The sequence below is a fragment of the Eschrichtius robustus genome, chromosome 21, assembly GCF_028021215.1.
Source record: "Eschrichtius robustus isolate mEscRob2 chromosome 21, mEscRob2.pri, whole genome shotgun sequence".
In the NCBI taxonomy this organism is placed as follows: Eukaryota; Metazoa; Chordata; class Mammalia; order Artiodactyla; family Eschrichtiidae; genus Eschrichtius; species Eschrichtius robustus.
In genome coordinates this window covers 10,809,334-10,827,709 of record NC_090844.1, presented here as the reverse complement: position 1 = coordinate 10,827,709, position 18,376 = coordinate 10,809,334, and the positions used below count along the sequence as shown (strand labels likewise).

At 52.6% G+C, this 18,376-nt stretch overlaps 1 protein-coding gene across 6 annotated transcripts in view; it reads left to right on the top strand.

Annotated features, from left to right (window-relative positions):
- Positions 1–18,376, top strand: part of ARHGEF10 (Rho guanine nucleotide exchange factor 10) — an 86,927-nt gene that overhangs the window by 37,637 nt on the left and 30,914 nt on the right. For all 6 annotated transcript variants that reach the window (XM_068531945.1, XM_068531948.1, XM_068531944.1 and 3 more), the window contains 8 exons: positions 908–1,014; positions 4,818–4,895; positions 5,123–5,302; positions 6,995–7,111; positions 8,906–8,998; positions 11,842–12,012; positions 13,521–13,666; positions 14,290–14,471. In XM_068531945.1, coding sequence (XP_068388046.1) covers positions 908–1,014; positions 4,818–4,895; positions 5,123–5,302; positions 6,995–7,111; positions 8,906–8,998; positions 11,842–12,012; positions 13,521–13,666; positions 14,290–14,471 — 1,074 coding nt within the window. The remainder of the gene's footprint in view (positions 1–907; positions 1,015–4,817; positions 4,896–5,122; positions 5,303–6,994; positions 7,112–8,905; positions 8,999–11,841; positions 12,013–13,520; positions 13,667–14,289; positions 14,472–18,376) is intronic.

Here is an 18,376-nt window from a genome sequence, read left to right as displayed (position 1 = left end):
GTAAACATCCGTGTGCAGGTTTTTGTGTGGTTATTAAGTTTTTGGCTCCTTTGGGTGAACACCAAGGAGCGTGACTGCTGGGTCATGTGATAAGAGTATGATTAGTTTTATAAGAAAGCACTAAACTGTCTCCCAAAGTGGCTGCACCATCCTGCATCCCCACCAGCGATGAATGAGAGTTCCTGTCACTCCACATCCTCATCAGCACTTGGTGTTGTCACTGCTCTGGATTTTGGCCGTTCCAATAGGTGTATAGACACTGTAGGTTTTTTAAAGCTCCTCTGACAGTTCTTCTGTGCAGCTAGGGTTTTGTATCTTTGAATTAGATAATCTCCAGGTTCCTATTACCTAAAAATTCCTGTGCTTTTCTGGTTTCTAGCTGTTTTGTGAATTCTTTAGATTACTTAGCTGCATCTAAGTTTTTAGAAATGAATTTACTTTTGGTCTAGAATTTTTGATCTTGGGGAAGTTGTGCTTTTTCAGATTTCTAGTGAGAAAGGGAGAAAGTCAGGAGGTTACTAAGTCTCCCTTCGTTTTCCCTGACTATTGAGTGTTGGTTCTTAGTCACTCATAGCTGCTTTTCTTTGTTTCTGACTTTGATATGTTATAGATTAAGAAATTGAAATATGTATTTCTACTCTGCCATCTAGGTGTTCAAATGACACCTCTGCTTTTTGAAGTTAGACTTCAAGTATTGAAAATCTCAAATATCGACAACACCACATTCCTCTTGTGGGAAGGATATTTTCTTGGGTTTGTTAAAACTTCACTTTACTCATTGCTGGGTGGAATGGAGACGTGGAACTGAGGTGTCTGCCCAAGGCGCTGCTTTGACAGCCAACTTTACTGCGCTGTGATGTTATATCCTGTTTCAGTGTCAAACAAGCACATTCTGTCTTCCTTTAAGACCACAGATCCTGTCTTGAAGAGGAGCAGAACTTGTTCATCGACGTAGACTGCAGGCACCCGGAAGCCATCCTCACCCCGATGCCTGAAGGCTTGTCTCAGCAGCAGGTAGGATGCGTAGGGCGGATACCCCCGTGTTTGTACCAGGACAGGTGTGCTGGCTGGGAATTACCTGCTGGCACAGACTCCTAGCCATTCCATCCACTGGCCTCTCCTGGTCCAGCAAGGAAGGGGTTAAGCCAGCAGCGGGCCTAAATATTTTGAGTATCAGCCCCAGTGTAATTGTGAAAATGTGTGGAATGTCTGCATTCTTTGTGAGCGTCATTTATACTCATTCACACTGATGGGACGTCTCTACAAAGGGACTGGGTGTGACTGTGTAAAGTGTGTGTATGTGTACATAGTGCCTGAGTCTGAGATTAAAAGATAGATTTCCAGCAACTCACGAAGTCAGCCGAAGATCAATGAATTTCTTCGTCTCTGAAAATACTGTAGGTAGCAGAGGGAAGATATTTCGTGGTTTCCATTTGATTATCTTTGGGTAAAAGGAAAGGAAAGCTTCAGAAACAAGGGCGTCAGAGACAAGGGCGTACCACAGAGTTGGGGGCATTGGGGGGCGGGGTTGATGGTTTTGGGTGGGGTGTGATTTGAGTTTTTCCCACGTGGGCAGCCTGATGCAGGTCATGGAGACGGAGAGAGATGACAGATGATGTAAATAGATGATGTAGGTAGATAGACGTAGGTGGGTTATAGGTATACAAGGTGGTTGATAGATGCATGCATCATACACACGACACGCGTGCACAGATGTGGCGTGCAGACAGAACCACATAAAAATCCTCTGTGGTAAGTTCAGAGTGTAGTAAGAAAGATGACAAGCTGTGTTGAAAAGGCTGCCAAGGGGCTGTTAGCCATAGGTCAGGCTGGAGTAGGAAGCTGGCACTTGGTTGGGTTGCAGGGGGCAGGAGAGCAGGGTTGAAGGTGCTAGTGAAGTGTCTGGTGTGTGGGTGCTGGGCCGTGAGAGGCCGGGCTCGTGTGCTCAGGAGGGGACACGTCAGGCAGGTGTAAGAGTCACTCCCCTCATCCTTGCATGCCCCCTGTGGAGTGCATTCACATGAGGACACCCAGGTCCAGAGGGGCCTCGTGGTCAGGCAGCATTGGGCAGCGGGCGTGGCCGGGTCCGGGGCCCCCCCGGATCCCGCGTCCTCAGCTCCCTCGCGCTCCTGGGGTTGAAATGTGGCCGCGTTGCTGGCAGGGGCGGGTCGATGGTTTTTGCAGGAGCAGAGAGGCTGCTCTTCACTGACCCCCTGCTCGCTGCCCAAGTTCCTGGCTCGCCCCACCTCATTTTAGCCTCACAAGTCTGAAGAAGGGCATCGATTGCTCAAAAATACTCTTGATGTTCCTGGAGGCCTCCCCTGGGGCTCCAGGACTTGGGTCCTCTTCCTGGACAGCGTGGGGTCACGTGGTCGGGAGGCACGTGGAGCCTCCCCGTGGGGGGCCCCGCGGGTGAGGGACTGTGGCCGCCTTGCAGACGCATGTGGCCGCGGGGCGTCCCCGGCCAGGCCGAGACTTGGAGACAGCAGGGGCGTGCGGGTCGGCCAGGGGACGGGGGACAAGGGAGTTTTGAGCCCGCAGGGTCTCAACAGACACACACACCTGCCAGTCAGTTTTGTCCCCCAGAGGGCCGGGTGGTGACAGCGAGGACGGGTCCCTGGTGCAGAAAGGGCACCTCTGTAGGCGCCCCCACCCCGGCCCAGTTCCCACCCCGGGCCCCGCACTGGGGCAGGGGAGACTCCGGCCAGGCTGCTCACTTGTTCCGCGAGCGCCGTCCTCCTTCCCATGAAACGGGGACCTGGCGTCTGCGGTGTCTCCCTCGTGGCCCGACAAGACAGTGACGCGACGCGTGTGGTGGCCCTCAGGGCTGAACGCGCCACGCCAGGGTCACGACGGCCGACGGCCGGAGAGGGTTTGTGTCTCGGTTTCTGCGCTGCTCCCGGCAGGCTTCCTTCTTATCCCCTGATTCGCAGAGGTTGCTTTCCCACTGGTTACTGCTTGTTCTCCGGGGAGTTTTCCATTAAAAGATTAAACCCGGATGTCAGTGCTCTTTGATTTTTTTCTTCCAAAGTTGAAATAAGGTAACATAACTGTCAGGAAAAATGCTGCATGTGAAGCGTTCTTTACATGCCCTGTTTGGTGGGAGGAAAGCCTTTATTTCCTGGGTTGTCATTTACTTGAAAGGTAGCACTGAAGCTGAAGGATGAGGCCAGCATCCTCTGCCCTCCGGCCTCTGATCCAGGGTCCAGGCACAGGGAGGGGCTGCTGTCCTCCTCCTCCTCCTCCTCCTCCTCTCCGCCCCTCCCCTCCGCTTTCCCCCTCCCCTCCCCCTCCCCTTTACCCCCTCCTCCTCTTCCCCCCTCCCTGTTTCCCTCCCCTCCCCCTCGCATTTACCCCCTCCTCCACCTCCTCCTCCTCTCTCCCCCTCCCCCTCTCCCCCTCCCCCTTTACCCCTCCTCCTCTCCCCTCCCCCTCCCTGCCCTCCCACTCCCCTTTGCCCCCCCCACCTCCTTCTCCTCCTCCATCGCTCTAATCACCTCCTGGCCCAGGCACGTCTCCCGCGCGTCCCCGTGGCCTCGTAGGAAAGCTGGTCCAGGGCTGAGGTCTCCCTGCAGCCTCGGGGTCAGGGTCCCGGGAAGCCTGAGGCCTGGGGACCCGTGTTGGCTGTACTGTCCACGCACTGAGTTTAACCGAGGGGCTGACCCGACCTGCGGGAGCCCTGGGATCCGGGGGAGATTTGGGGTTTTATTTTGTATTTTTCAGTAATACCAATTCTAGGTCCTTTGACCTGATACATTAGTGTTGTCTCAGGACTTAAAAAAACATATTTAATTCCTAGGTTAGACGCCCCCCCCGCAAATCCTCAAATATCCTGACCCCAGAGTTGAGACAGCGTGTGGGAATCTGAATTTTGGGAGAAGGCTGGCCCAAATTTGACCATCCGCAGTTTGGGGGTGTCTGGGTCGTGGGGTGCCACCCTCGTTTCAGAGGGAGGGGTCATCGCTGCGGCCGCGTGTGCTTGTGCTTTAATTCCGGACTCAACTGCCTTTTACACACATCACTTTCTTCCTTAAGTGTCCTTGAAGGTTGCTTTTCGCCTTCATTTTGTGAAGGAGCGGCCCTTCTGTAGGGAGAGGAGTCGCTCCTTGGGGATGTCGGTGACTTGACGAGAGGTGCGCCCTCAGAGGATGTGCCTTCTGCCGCCAGGTGGCGCCGCGGTTCCTGGAATGGGGCTGCCGGGGGTGGGGTTAGGAGCAGTCTTCTCATTTCTATGCTCCGCTCTCCGGAGTTTTTGCACCTGGACTTGACGTTGGTAATTTACTCTCTGCGTTCTTAGCCTTGTAGGCTTCGAATGGCCTCAAAACAAAACAAAACTATACCTCCACCTTCCAAAAGTTTTTTTTTTAAATAACTTTGGAATAATGATTTTAGATATGTTGGTAATAGCATTCTTTGAGTTAAGACTGGAAGGTTTTTTTTCGATGCTTAATGTATACGTGAAATACCATGTAATTCCGTGCTCGGCACATAAAATACAATCCGTTAATTCAGTCCATTACTGTTGGATGAGTGAATGAAATTGTTGTCAATGCCATAATTTAACTGTGTTGCTGTAGTTGTGGTTTATAATTTGAGGTTTACAAATAACAGAATTGTAGTGATGGGGGACCGACGTTTTGTGCCCATAATGGTAGGTAGTTAATGCACTAATATATTTTAAGGCCTTGGGAGTTTTCATTTATGTACTGTCTTGAAAACAAAAAACTTTTTTGTCCACAAGCCTCAACAGAAGTCAAATTTATCTGTTGTGTTTTCTGAGGCAGGTTTTGACCGTTGTCTTTTCAAATTCTCAACAGGTCGTAAGAAGATATATTCTGGGTTCGGTTGTTGACAGTGAAAAGAGCTACGTGGACGCTCTTATGAGGATTTTGGAGGTATCTAAATGCCACATTGTATAATGGATATGTTTCGTGAACCTATGAATTATAAGATACTCAAATTGGCAAAATTCTTAAAAGAGTCTGAGAATTGTGTCTGTGTATTGACATCAAAAGTTGCGTGGTTTGTTTGGACACAAACGTAGTTGCACAGGTGAGTTTCTCCATGTTCTTTCACGAACCCTGAGAAAAGCCTGGGCCGTCCTTGTGCGTTTCTGCCTCAGCAATACGAGAAGCCGCTATCTGAGATGGAACCCAAGATCCTGAGCGAGAGGAAGCTGAAGACGGTCTTCTACCGGGTCAAGGAGGTCCTGCAGTGCCACTGCATGTTCCAGATCGCGCTGGCCAGCCGCGTGGCCGAGTGGGACTCGGTGGAGATGATCGGAGACGTCTTCGTGGCCTCGGTAACCGAGCCAGCGTGCCCAGAGGGTCTGCGGGGCTCCCCTGGGCTCAGGGCCCCTCCCTTCTTGCACGGGTGCCTCAGGGTGGGTGTCCTGCCGGCCTGAGCCCAGCTGCACCCCACGGCGCCCCGGCCGACACTGCGGAGCTCTCCGCGGGGGCCGGTCTGAGGTCAGGAAGCTGCGCACGTGTGTGCGCCCAGGGGAAGGATGTAGAGAGAAACGTCCAGAGGCTCTGGGGGAGCTGCCCCTGGAACACTTCAGACTACACACCGTCTCAAGCTCGGGAGGCATCACAGGCAATTTAATGATGGTTTTGTCACCGAGTCAGGGCCCTGCTTGTGAACGGTTTTGTGGGGTTGTCGGCTTTAAGCCCTCACAGGGTCCCACCCCTCCTGGGAACCGCCTTGTGGGAAGATACCCACCTGTTTCCCTCAGCCCTGTGCTCCCTGACCTGGTGTCCCGTTGTGCGGACGCAGCCTCCGGGCCCCGCGGTGACACAGGACGCGAGGGGACACGAGCTGGTCCCACAGCTGCGCTTACCTTTCCCAGCAGGGGCCGCCGCAGCCCTGAGCTCCAGCGCTGGGTGGCTCCGAGCCATTTATCTTCGGCCCATTTGTGAATCATCCACACTGTGGACTGGCTAGTTTTCCATCTAGAGGTAGCAGAGGGATTCTGAAGTTGATTGAGGGCAGCGCTGTCAAGGGACAAGAGCTTGAAAGATTTTTAAGTGTCCGTATACTTAGAGGAATGCTGTCATGTGATACGTGAAACCTTTTTTCTGTATATTCTGTGCGTGTGCTTAATGAGGTATATAAAGTATGCTTTGAACATAATGTGGAAGGAGAGTTCTTACTAAAATTAATTTGCATAATCCCCTTCAGTGATCTTCATGAAAAACAAAAAAGAGGTATTGGACATTTCCTTTTTTTTTTGCATTTCTGCCTATTTTATATATTAGTTTCAACTCTTAGTCTATCCTTCTTAAAATGTTTACCTTGGGAACATTTTTTTAATGTAGAAGAAAATCTTTTTAAAACATATATAATTTAGATGAAAGCATTTCTTCTCTAAGTGGCCACACATCTACTTATGGGAATTGCTGTCCGTCCTCAAGAATATGTGGGATCTTAGAAGAATAAAAGGGAGTGAGGCCAATGTCTCTGCCTCTGGAAACGTTTGCGCTTCTGGGAAAATTGGGCAGTGGACCTATGTGGCGTTGCCCCTCAGCCTGGGGAAACAGGTGCGGTCAGCTGTCCTCCCCTGAGCATCTCCAGGGGATGGTTAGGTCAGGATGCTGGGGCCTCCACGTGCTGAGGTGCAGGACATTCCGTCCTGGAGGTGAAATCCACAAAGTGCCAGTCAGCAGGAATTTAAAGGAGGATGTCTTTCAACACCACCTTTATACGACTGTAGTCAGGAACATTGCTTAACTGAAACCCAAACTGCCACAGTTTTGAGCAGGGCAGCCCTGAAGAGCATTGGCACATAAGATCAGCCAGCCATTGAAAAATTCCTAGCAAGTCTGCTTAAAGAAAACAATGATCACACACAGTCATAATGACGTTTATCCTATGAAAACATCACAGTGACCGAGAGGTTATCGTTAGCACAGGTTCCAGCCTTTCATTGCAAGCTTGGGGAGGAAGCAGTTGGACTCTGCGTTATTTACATTGCTCAATTTCCTCTGTATTTCAGTTTTCCAAGTCCATGGTGCTGGATGCTTACAGTGAATACGTGAATAATTTCAGCACAGCTGTGGCAATCCTTAAGAAAACGTGTGCTACAAAACCTGCGTTTCTTGAATTTTTAAAGGTAGGCGCTTTAAAAATTTTTTGTGTGTTTTATCACCCTCTGATAACAGGTCTGATGCCAAAATACTTTGTAGTGAAATTTCACCAAACCTTTCCTCTAAATGTATAATGTTATTTATTGTAAAGATTTTAGCACCAACAGGACCCTAGGTGTTGGATCAGTGCCAGAAAGGAAGATGAAGTTTTTAGTGACAACACAGCTCTTTGAAAATAACCTTCATTTGCACATCCTTAGACATATGTGGACAGATGGGAGGGGTCAGAAACTGGAGGTCAGACCCCAAACCAAGTAGCCAGCTGTTGCTCAGCACAGGGTTAGGAGTGACAGAAGGTGGCTTCGGAGTCGGTCGGGGGCTCCTTGGCTTCTTTGGGTCAGGCCGTGAGCAGACCCCCTAAAGATGAGCCCCCGCGGTGGGTAGGGGGGCTGCATGGTCTGTTCCTCCTCTGACGTCGGGTGGGGGGCTCCCCATCCTCCCGGGAAGGGCAGCTGCGGAGAGTCCCCGGTGGGTGTCGATGGGTGACATTGAATCAGCGGCATCTCCGTCAAAAGACGCCCGTCACAGGCTGGGACGTAAACGTGCCCGGAGGGCTCGCCGCCCGTGGAACCAGGATAAAGTTCCCCTTCAGATACTGAGTCCCCGGGGCCGGAGTCTCATCTGCCTGGGGCTCCAGTTTGCATTATGACCTGGGACCAAAGCCTGTTCCTGTTACTTGAACTGTGTCCTTGGAAGGTTCTGCCACCTGCACAGTGAACCCTGGGGGGTATCCTCGCCCAGGGTGAAGGCTTATTTAGGCTGAGCTATACCCCCCTCCCTCTCATGTGATATAGTGGCTCCCACTGAGGCAGGACCGGGTGGAGGTGGCCCGTCCTGAGATCGACCCCACTCTGGAAAGCTGCGGTCGGCGCTCTGGCCTTCCCCCGTCACAGCAGGAGAAAGGAAACACGGGACGATCTAAAGTGTGCTTTTTCTGAAGAGTTTGTTGTGGTCCTGCTGGCCGACAGTACCTGACAGGAGGCCACTGCAGCCCCACCGTCAGGCCGCCAGCCTCCGGCGGCCTGGGAAGGCAGGCCATCCAGTCTCCTGTCCTACCCCAGGCGCCTGGTGTCCATGAGGTCAAGCCGGGCTCCGGGCTCCGCACCACGCGGCCCCTCAGCTGGAGAGAGCTGGTGACTCCTCCCCAGTTTGTAAATGGTCAGCCTGGGGCGTCCCCTCCTGCCAGAGAAGCCCCCCTGCGGAGGGAGGGGGGCGCCTGGCCCTGGACTCCCTCCCCCCTGGCCTCCCCTGGGGAGACTTGCCAGGACACGGACACGCCCCAGCCGCGCCCCGAATCTTCACGGCAGAGCGAGGGCTGAAGTGGGGAGGTTTGTCCCAATGCGGGACAAGCCGTGGCGGCCGCAGGGACTGCGCCCCAGGCGCAGGGCAGGTGCCTTTAGGGGCCCGTGCTACTCCAACTTGGGATTCTGTCACATTCTTCTTCTTTCTTTTTTTTTTTGTAGCTGCACTTTGTTGTGATTGTAGAATCTTAGAAACTAGTTTGACTCTTAGAGTATTGAAATTAGCTCATAAATGGCTCTTAACGCATCACATAAAAACATGGAAGGTTTCAGTTCAGAAAGCAGCCAGGGCTCGCTGCAGGCTGAATGACGTCAGCGTGCACTGGCGGCGTGTGAGGTGTAGACGGTGTTTGGAGCAGGTTTGGAGGCAGCCTCTCCGTGGAGAGGAGCAGGTGCGAGCTCCCCCGGGGGCTGCGTCCCGGCGGGAGCCGCGAGTGCCGGCCCTTTGTCACCCCGCAGCAGTGCCAGGAGTCCAGCCCTGACCGCGTCACGCTGCACAGCCTGATGACGAAGCCCATCCAGAGGTTCCCGCAGTTCATCCTGCTGCTCCAGGTGAGGCCTCCTGCGCGACTTGGCCAGTGGTCCCGTCCTGCCGTCGTCCGTCCCTCCATGTCCAAGCATCTCCTCGTGCAGACGCCGGGCTCTCAGCTGCCCCCGCTCCCGGGTCGCTTGCATCAGGGCGGGGCCGGGGGCGGCGAGACCCCAGCCTGCAGGTGCCGGTCCCTCCGGCCCCTGCCCGTCCTGAGCTCCCGTCCTGGGCCCCTCATCAGCATAGACTCTGGGGGGGTGAGAGGGGCTTGTTAAGAACACCAGACCCCGCTCCCCCCATCACTCAGGAAATTCCGAGGGCTTTAGGGGCCCCGGGCCAGGGGCCTGAACTGGGGCAAAGCCAAGTGAGTTTTCATTAACCTCACACGCTCGTGCACTGGGGGGCCGGGCTGGTCACCAGGCAGGTAGACACCAGATGTCCAGGGTCCTGCTCTGGGGTCAGGTGTGTGCCCAGAGGGGAGGGGCAGGCCCGGGAAGCTTCTGGTCAGCGGCGGAGCCGACCCGCTGCTTGGGGAGCGGGAGCTGCGCAGAGAGATTTCCCAGATACTCCGACCCTACGTTTTCTTAGACCAAGAATTCTCAGTTAGGTGCGTGCGTTGATTTAAAGAGTAGAGCTGGCTTTGAGTGCAGATATAAAGCATCGTCGGATCAGGAAGGCCTTGCCCTGCCGTGTGATGTGCTGTCAGGCCCCCGAGACCTGGGACCCGCGCGCCTTGCGGGCTCAGGGCTCACCCTCCTTAGATGAGCGTCAGGCGTTTGAATCGGTTATTTCCGAGGAGGGTCTGCGGTTGCCTCCGCCTCTCCTGGTTTCTCAGTGACACTCAGCTTGTTTCTATAGTTAAATCAGGCGACTTGTTGGCTCGCCTGGTCATTAGAAGTGATGAAAGATGAGCCGTGAAATCATCCCCAGGGACAGGGAGGGTGCATCAAAGGCCTGAGGCCTCAATGGGCCCACCCGTCACACGGTTCCAAATTTTAAAAATTGGTTCTTGTAAGAAGTTTGCTCTTTCCTTTTATTTTTATTTTTACTTACCTCTAAATGTTTCAGTTTGCTGAGCAGTAACAAATGAAAATTCTCGAAGTCCGAATCCAGTTACGATAGACTCCAGGGTTTTGGTTTAAGCACACGTCCTTGTGGACAGATGCGGCCGCTTGGCCTGGCCCTTCCCGGGTTCCTTAGAGCTTCCTGTACAGCTGGTCCCCTCCGCCCACTCCCCCTCGCCCCACCTGGACGCCAGCCCCCGACCCTCCAGGGCAGAAAACTGCCTTCACCCCGGCCTGATGGTGGCACAGCACCCAGACGGCTGGTCCCAGGTTTGTGTGAACGCGGTTCCCGCGGACAGGTGTTCAGTCCTTCCTGCTCTCTGAGCACAGGCAGTTCACAGGGGCAGGGGGCTCAGAGAGGGCAGGACTGGTTCCTAGGAGAACGCAGTGGGTGTCAGAGAGGGGCGGTTTCTGTACTTCTGTATTTCCATACTTCAGAGATACCTACAGGTCCGTGTGCAGGGACCCCGCTTTGCACGTAAGATGCTCCTGGGAGTTGTTCCCGGAGAGGAGTGGGGTGGAAGATGGGGCAGGCGCTCCCCTCCCGCCGAGCTCCGAGCCCTGCTGCGTCCGCGTGCGCCGAGGGGGCAGTGAAGGGGGATGGCGTGGAGGGGCCCGTGCCTCTGACCCCCGGCCACTCCCCTGCCTCTCCTCATCTCACCACACCTGACCCTCCTCGGCTCTCGGGGCCTGTTACCTGTAGTTGCGATGACCCTATAGCCGTCCCCCAGAGCTCGGGAACAGGCTGTGCCCCTGGCTTTTCTGGGCCTGCCGGTTTCCACTACGTGGTCCCCAAGGAGCCTTTGTCTTTTTCCAGACTCCCGTGTTCTCCCCCGTATTGTACCCCGATGAGTAACAGCCTGGCGGCCGCCGCGCACCCCCCTTTCCTCCGCTCAGCTGTCCATCCGCGTGCGGCGCTGGTTCTGCGAATGGTGCTGGGATCCGGGCGGGCGCGACCCGGCTGCCCTGCTGGTACCAGAGCTTCTGTGAAGATGATTCATTTTGCCTTGTAGGGTTTGATGTGGTTCACGGGGAAACGATCGCGTGGAGCAGTGTGTGTTGTTCATTCACATGGGGAACGTGCGATCGTTCGGCGAGTTCTCTCCAGACCGAAGAGAACAACAGGGCTCTGCTGCTGAAGCTCCCGGGGGCGGGCGGGCCGGGTGGCCCGGGCAGGGAGGCCTCGGTCTTGCTCGCCCTTCTCTGCGAAGCCGGCAAGGTGACTGCACCCGGCGCGTAGACGTCCCCCTCGAACGTTGACTCAGAGCCTGGAGTTGGCTCTCACCACGCTCGTGGTGCCGTCGGTGCCCGTGCTGTGCTCCTGCAGGGCCTCCCCGCTCCGCCCGAACCAACGGCTCAGAGCTGGGCGCTCAGGACGCAGACCCGCCGGCGGGAAGGGGACTCCGGCCGTCTGTGGGTCCACTGGTCTGGCTCACGCTGAGAACAGCAGCCTGACCGTCACCAGAGAGCAGAGATTTCTGAGGTCCTGGCGAGCTCGCAGTAGGGATGGGTCCCTTCCTGGAAAACGGTGTTTTGTTTCCATTCCCATCCCCGTTTAATAAGGCAGTTTTGTTTTTGCAAAAGGAGCTTTGAACGTTCAGCCAAATTGTGACTCACTGAGTTTGTTACCCTTTCCCAGGGCTTACTTTATTCCTCAGAAGCAGCGGATGCCAGGGCCAGCCTCTGGCTGCCAGAGTCGCAGGATGCTGTCAGGGCGTGGGGGGTGGGGGGTGTGGTGACCACCCGCTGCTCCCATCTCTGCATCACACGTCCGCCTCCCCTCTGCCTTGTTTCTCCTCAAGGACATGCTGAAGAACACGCCCCGAGGACACCCCGACCGGCTGCCCCTCCAGATGGCGCTGACGGAGCTTGAGACACTGGCAGAGAAATTAAACGAGAGGAAGAGGGACGCTGATCAACGCTGTGAAATCAAACAAATAGCAAAAGCCATAAACGAGCGGTACCTGAACAAGGTTGAGAGTTTTCCACTCTGTGCTGGGGCTGTTCTGCTTCGTGCTAATGAGCCTTCGCTCTCTGAGCCACTTATTACTAACCTCCTGGAACCTCTCTGCGAGTCCCTTGGCCCAGAGTTCTTGACCGAGGGTCCATGGAGAGCCTCGGGGGTCACGAATGCTGCAAAGTGTGCACAAAGCCTTCGTAGTCTGTGCATTTTCTCAGGAAAGGGGCTCGTAGGTTGACTAGGTCCTCAGATGGACCCAGGACCCCAAAAAGGTTAAGAGCCACTCTTTTAGCCGAATTTTACTTTCAAAATGCAGTGTTTCATCTTAGTCCTACTTGAAGCATAGACATTCGCATGCATTCTTACTTGTATCCACGGTGCGTGCACTGGGCTGTATTTATCGTGAAGAAGGGATGCAGAACACAGCATGAAAGCAGTTCCTCAGCAAAGCTGTACCTCAGCTTCATATTTACAAAGCCATTTTCCTGCCACCATAATCCAACTAGGCTTTGCCATTTTTATCTGAAGCTGTAGTCCACAGGAAGAGGTTAATGGATGTGAGCTGTGTTAAATAATTTTGTTTTGTCGGCAGGGGTACTCTCCTACTGGATACTGACATCCAGTGATTTAACTACAAGAACTTTATTGTCACGTTTTAAGCTTAGGTTTTCCCTGATTCTCCAAAGGATTTGTACAGGAATTTTTATAAGCAGAAAATTCCCTTCACTGATATTCTCGATTCTCGAGGTGGCTCATGTTGTTTAAAATCCTGCTTCCCTATGGTACCCGAATGTCTGGGAACCCCCGACAGTCCGAGGGCCCTCAGAGGTGGCGCATTGCTCGCCGTTGCGCTAGTGAGGACGCAGCCTCATCCCCGTGAGGTCGACCGGCCAGTGTGGACGTCTGGGCCAAGGACTCCGGATTTCCTGCTGGGCTGAATGGCTAAAATAAGTTCTGTATGCCCTATGTCACTTTACTAATTAATAGGAAGCCTCTTTCCAAAGAACCAAGAGTACTTTGTTTGGCTCAGAGAAGTAAAACATGGCAAACCATGAGCAGTCAGGACGTTTTCTTCAGTATGCTGTCCTCGGGAAAAGTAAAATCACAGAATAACGACTTTCGCTTACAGACATTCCCGGTTGATACGGTGTCCTAAGTAACGGAAAGGTTGGGGTGACCGTCTGTAAGGATTGGAGCGTGTATTCCGAGGAGTCACTGAAAGAGAGAGAGCACGTTGAGTGACAGGTGAAAACCAGCGGAGCCCTCGTGGCTGCGTCAGCATCTCATAGCTGGAGAAACTGCTCACATAAGGAAATGAGATCCCTGCCACTGTGTAGATTCCTTAAAAAAAAAAGCCCCTTTTTGAACTCTATACCGTACGTGCATGAAGCGTGATTGGGAATAGAGGGATCATCTGTAGAGAAAAAAGAGTCTAGAAAACCTTGACGTTGTCTGCTCGTGTATTTTGCCAGGCTTCATTCTCATCGTTCTTCTTTTTCTCGGTGGTCTTTGAATGTCCAGCTTCTCAGCAGCGGGAGTCGCTACCTCGTCCGCTCCGACGACGTGATAGAAACCGTCTACAACGACCGGGGGGAGATCGTGAAAACCAAGGAGCGCCGGCTCTTCATGCTGAATGACGTGCTCATGTGCACCACGGTCAGCGCCCGGTAGGTCAGTGCCCGGCAGGTCAGCGCCCAGTAGGTCAGCGCCCAGCAGGTCAGCACCCAGTAGGTCAGCGCCCAGTAGGTCAGCGTCCAGTAAGATGCACGGCCCAGCGGGGAGCTCCGTGGTCACAGGCGGTCTGTGTCTCGGTGCACGGATGCCTTCTCTTCCCCTTCACTCTGTACAGATGTGTGTGCAGAGCTCAGCCTCTCATCCTGTGACTTGCGTGGGTCCAGGGAGGGTCCCCGACTCACTGCTGGTGGAGCTGAGGGGCGCGTGGGTGGGTTTTCTCTGTAAACGTCAGGCAGGTGTCAGAGCTGGAAACTGAACCGAACTCCGTTTCTAGCTGTCCTGAATCAGCTGTGGTTCCTGTCCGTATCATCGTTCAAATCCTTTCTCATTAGTTGTTCCTCTATAAGTATGTTTTTGTTGGTTTTTCTTATTAAATTTGGGTATATTTATACTCTGTGAAAACCCACTGTGGAACCGCGTGGTCAGTGCTGGTGAGAACGCCAGAAGCACTCAAGCCCGCAGTTCAGAGGCGTCTCTCTTGAGTCTCCAAGGGATGCGGCGTCCCGTGACTGATTCCTGTGGCTGTGCCTGACACGAGGGTTTCTGCTCCTTGCAGCACCTCCCATGACAGCGGCGCCCTGACATCGACCGGCCAGAGGTATTTGTTGAAGTGGAGCGTCCCTCTCGGGCACGTGGAAGTGATAGAGTACGGCGGCAGCGAGGGCTCGGGGGAGAATGGCAGGGGTCCCGTGGTGCCCGCGTCCGAGAGCCTGGCAGTGGTGGCCGGCACCAAGCCAAGTGAGTGATGCGTCACGGACGCGCTTGCGGGTCTGGGGCCGCCATAGCTCTGATGTAACCTGCTCGGTCCTCAGCCCCTCACCGTGTCAGGAGACCTGGTTAAGACGGTGAATCTGTTGGGTGACACGGTCCTAGAGCCTGTGCTTAACGTTGGCTGGCGCACGTGGACACACGTGCCATCGGGGAGGCTCCTCTCTGAGCCTGTCCCGTCGGGGTCCGGGGGCGGGGGCCCTGCCCTGGGGATGCATTCCATCTTCCTGGTTCGCGTCCTGTCCTGCGCTTCCCGCCAGCAGCTGCGGCGGGGGCCCTGCTCTCTCCGGAGGGTGCGTTGAGTGGATGCAGAGAAGGTCCCAGAGAGCGTGGGCCTGGGTGGTGGTCTCAGCTCTGCCGCCCCTTCCTCTTCTGTCTCCACGGAGGTGGTACCCGCCTGTGCCTTTCACAGAGAATCGGGGGAAGGGGGTCCCAGCACTTGCTCAACAGTCTTATAATACAGTTATTGTTACTAAACGGTCTGAAGATTCTAGATTTTGAACTTGGTGTCATAATCATTACTTTCTTCTTCTGTTTTCTTTTTGTTTTGCTTTGTGTTTATCCAAGAAAAGCCTGGCTAAATTTTACTCACTCACTGGCCTTGGCCCCTGAATTGTGGAGCACTTAAAGTACAGTGAATGGGAACTTTCCATAAATTGTTTTATATATAAAATGAGCCTTTATATTTAAATTTATAATATTAAAAATAAGTGTGTTCAATAACCTTTTAGACTGTGTTGTTTCTGACACGTTCAGAAGGGGCTGCTTTTGAAAGGTGCAGCTTTTCTGAGCGAACATGCACGTTCATTTGGGTTTACGGGAACAGGTCGCAGTGACTGTTGGGTCCCATCTGATGTGGGGTCTCTTTTATTGTTTGTTCTTCTTCCTCGCCTGATGTTAACAGTCTTGCGGTTTGGTGGTCTGCTTGGGATGCTAGTTCCTTGAGCATATGCTCCTAAACTCCTGAATTGCTGATGAGAAAATCATGCTCCTGTTTAAATAACGTGCATACCGTCTCAACTAACAACCGAAATACCAAACTGTATCACGGATTTTCGTAAGGAGGGACCAGCTGAGGAGTGGTTTTGGGAGGGGGACAGAGTGGGAAAGGGAGGGAGGGAGAAGCGGTCTCCAAGTTGACTTGATTTATTAAAATTTTACTTAGTAAGAGCAACGTGAAGATTTTGTGTGTTAAATGTTCTTAAAAATCCGTTAACATTACTTGGAAGTATAGCAAATCCTATTTATGTCTTGGTTTTGTGAACAAAAATAATGCCTTTGTGTGTATTACAATGGAAGCAATCCCAAGATGGGTTTGTGATCAAGATTGCCTCATTGTGTTCAGATCTCCAAGGACGCCTTCAATCCATGAAATAGATGCTGTGTTACAGGGAACACTGCGTTCTCACGTTCAACTTCTAATTTATGGTTCGTACTGAGCCAACTTAGAATAAGATTCGAGTCAGCAGTATTAAAAAGCAGAAAGCAGGATGACTTAATTTGTAAAATATTACACGCAAGAAAGAACCTGGACTAAGTTTACTGCTGCATTTGAGCCCTAGATGTTATCACGAGCTCCTGTCAGCTACGGCAGATGCAGATACGCAGTCCCCATCGTCCCTCAGAAGAAAGTGTGTCACTCTGCAGAGCACATCTTCTTCTTCATTCTGAGTTTAAGGAGAACTTTGCTTCCAGGATCTAGCTGCTCACTCTGGCTTTACAACTGGTGATACTGCTAAGTCCTTAAAGGCAGGACCGAGACCACTGAGTGGTCCCCAGATAGACCTCAAGACCTGAGAAGTTGCTGTAGCATCGGGGGTCCTTGATCCATCTCCAACCAAGGATCCTCTTACTCTTATGGTTTCCATTACATGTGTGGTCGGACGCCAGGAGAACAAAGGCTAAGGTCAGAGAAGGAAAACAAAGCAGTTGCTGATAACGCAGTAAAATATCTGTCTCTTGGAATAAAGGAGAGCAGAGTGAAGGTGATTGTTAATGTTTAGGCAATGCTGGCTTCTTGAGGAGAAAGAATTAAGGTGCCCATTCGTCCCTTAACAGGTCTGTATCATCAACAGATTGTGACAGTGGGAGTTTGACTGGCTGGTGTCTTGGTGCAGGTTTCCAGGTGGGGAGACTCCCGGGGAGGACATGTTCTCGGTCCAGGTGTCCTGGGAAGGGCGCTTTGCAGAGCCGCTGCCCATCCTGGTGATCACGTTGTCCAAAACTCTTTTAATAGTCCTAGTTACATGTTACTTCTTTTTAACTTTTTATTTTATTTTGGAGTATAGTTGGTTAACAATCTAATGTTGTGTTAGTTTCAGGTGTACAGCAAATGATACAGTTATACATATACATATATCTGTTCTTTTTGAAGTTCTTTTCCCTGTAAGATTTAACCTTATAGGTTATTACAAAATATTGAGTATAGTTCCCTGTGCTACACAGTAGGTCCTTGTTGGTTATCTATTTTAAATATAGCAGTGTGTACATGTCAATCCCAAACTCCCTAACTGTCCTTCCCCCCCGATTCTTTCCTCTGGTTGACCTAGAGATTGTCATACTGAGTGAAGTAAGTCGGAGAAAGAGAAATATCATATGATATCACTTATATGCGGAATCCAAAAAAAAAATGATACACATGAACACAATTCACCCATTTTAAGTGCAGGGTGTTACCAGTCGAGGTGCCAAGTGGACAGACAGTGCGGGGGGGCGGGGGCGGGGGACAGGAGGCTCTGGGTACCGAGTCTGGAGATCAGGGGCGATGCTGGCAGATGCAGTCAGCGCCGTGGGCGCAGATGTTTGCCTGGGATCCTGGTTTAGTGCGTGCCTCTGTAGTTTCCTCATCCTTAAAGTGGGTTTAATTTTTAGCTCTGAGCTGTGAAAGGGGAGTGTGGAGTAGATGGTTTTCAAAATGCCTTCTAGATTAAAAGAAATGGTTTTTAACAAACTAAAGTGTGCTAATTCTGTATGTGCTGGAAGACGGGACTCAAGGCCCGTCAGTTAAGTTAGAAGTCCTGTTCCCCGTCGATATTCATGTGACTGTTCTGCTGTTTGAACGACTCTGTTCTGAAGCTCAGTGCTGCAAGATTGGGTCTGTTAACTCAGCAGTGGAGACAGCGTGGCCCCTGCTGCGTGCCTTTGCTTTGCACCCTCCGTGTCCTTGAGTTGTGACACGTGATGACCTTAAACGTTTCCCTCTAGTGCAGGGCCCTGCAAGCCGGGGTCCCTGGGTTGGTTTAAGCTTCCAAGCCCCGGAACTGACTTTGCAAAATTCTGTGCTAATCGCATCTTATTTTCACCCTGCTCCGCGCTGTCTCAGGAGGTGGGTTTATGAGAAAATAAATTTCCCTTTTGCCAGAAAGAAGGTGACACTGTAGAGTGTTTTCTTCATTTAGTTCCCACAAGTGGGCCCTAAAGAGCTCCCAGTTTTCAAGGAATTGTGCCAGGTGGGCGCCGTGGAGGGTGTGAGGGGCAGTGGCCACAGTGCCAGCTCCGCGGGTGCCTTGGGGGGATGAGCTGCCGGACCCTCAGAGAGTCACGTACACAAGAAGGAGAAACCTTCACCACCCAGCAGCAAACGCTTCCCAAGGAGAGGTTCCTGAGACATTTCAACAGGTGAGAAGCAGCTGGATCTGGTTTAAAGGGAAGCACTTTTTCATGTGCAAATACTGATACGTGCCATCTCCTAAAAATCGCGCCCATTGCTCTCCACGTCGTTACTTAATCCTTAAAATGGGCAGTAAAAGCCAGACGCGTAGCTGGGCCTCTTTGTTGCAGAGTGAGACACACTGTAGGGGCACAGGACCGGCCTGGGCTCTGGGGGGCTGAGCGGCTGGACCAGCGTCCAGCTGTGGAGCTTTCCTGTCGTGGGG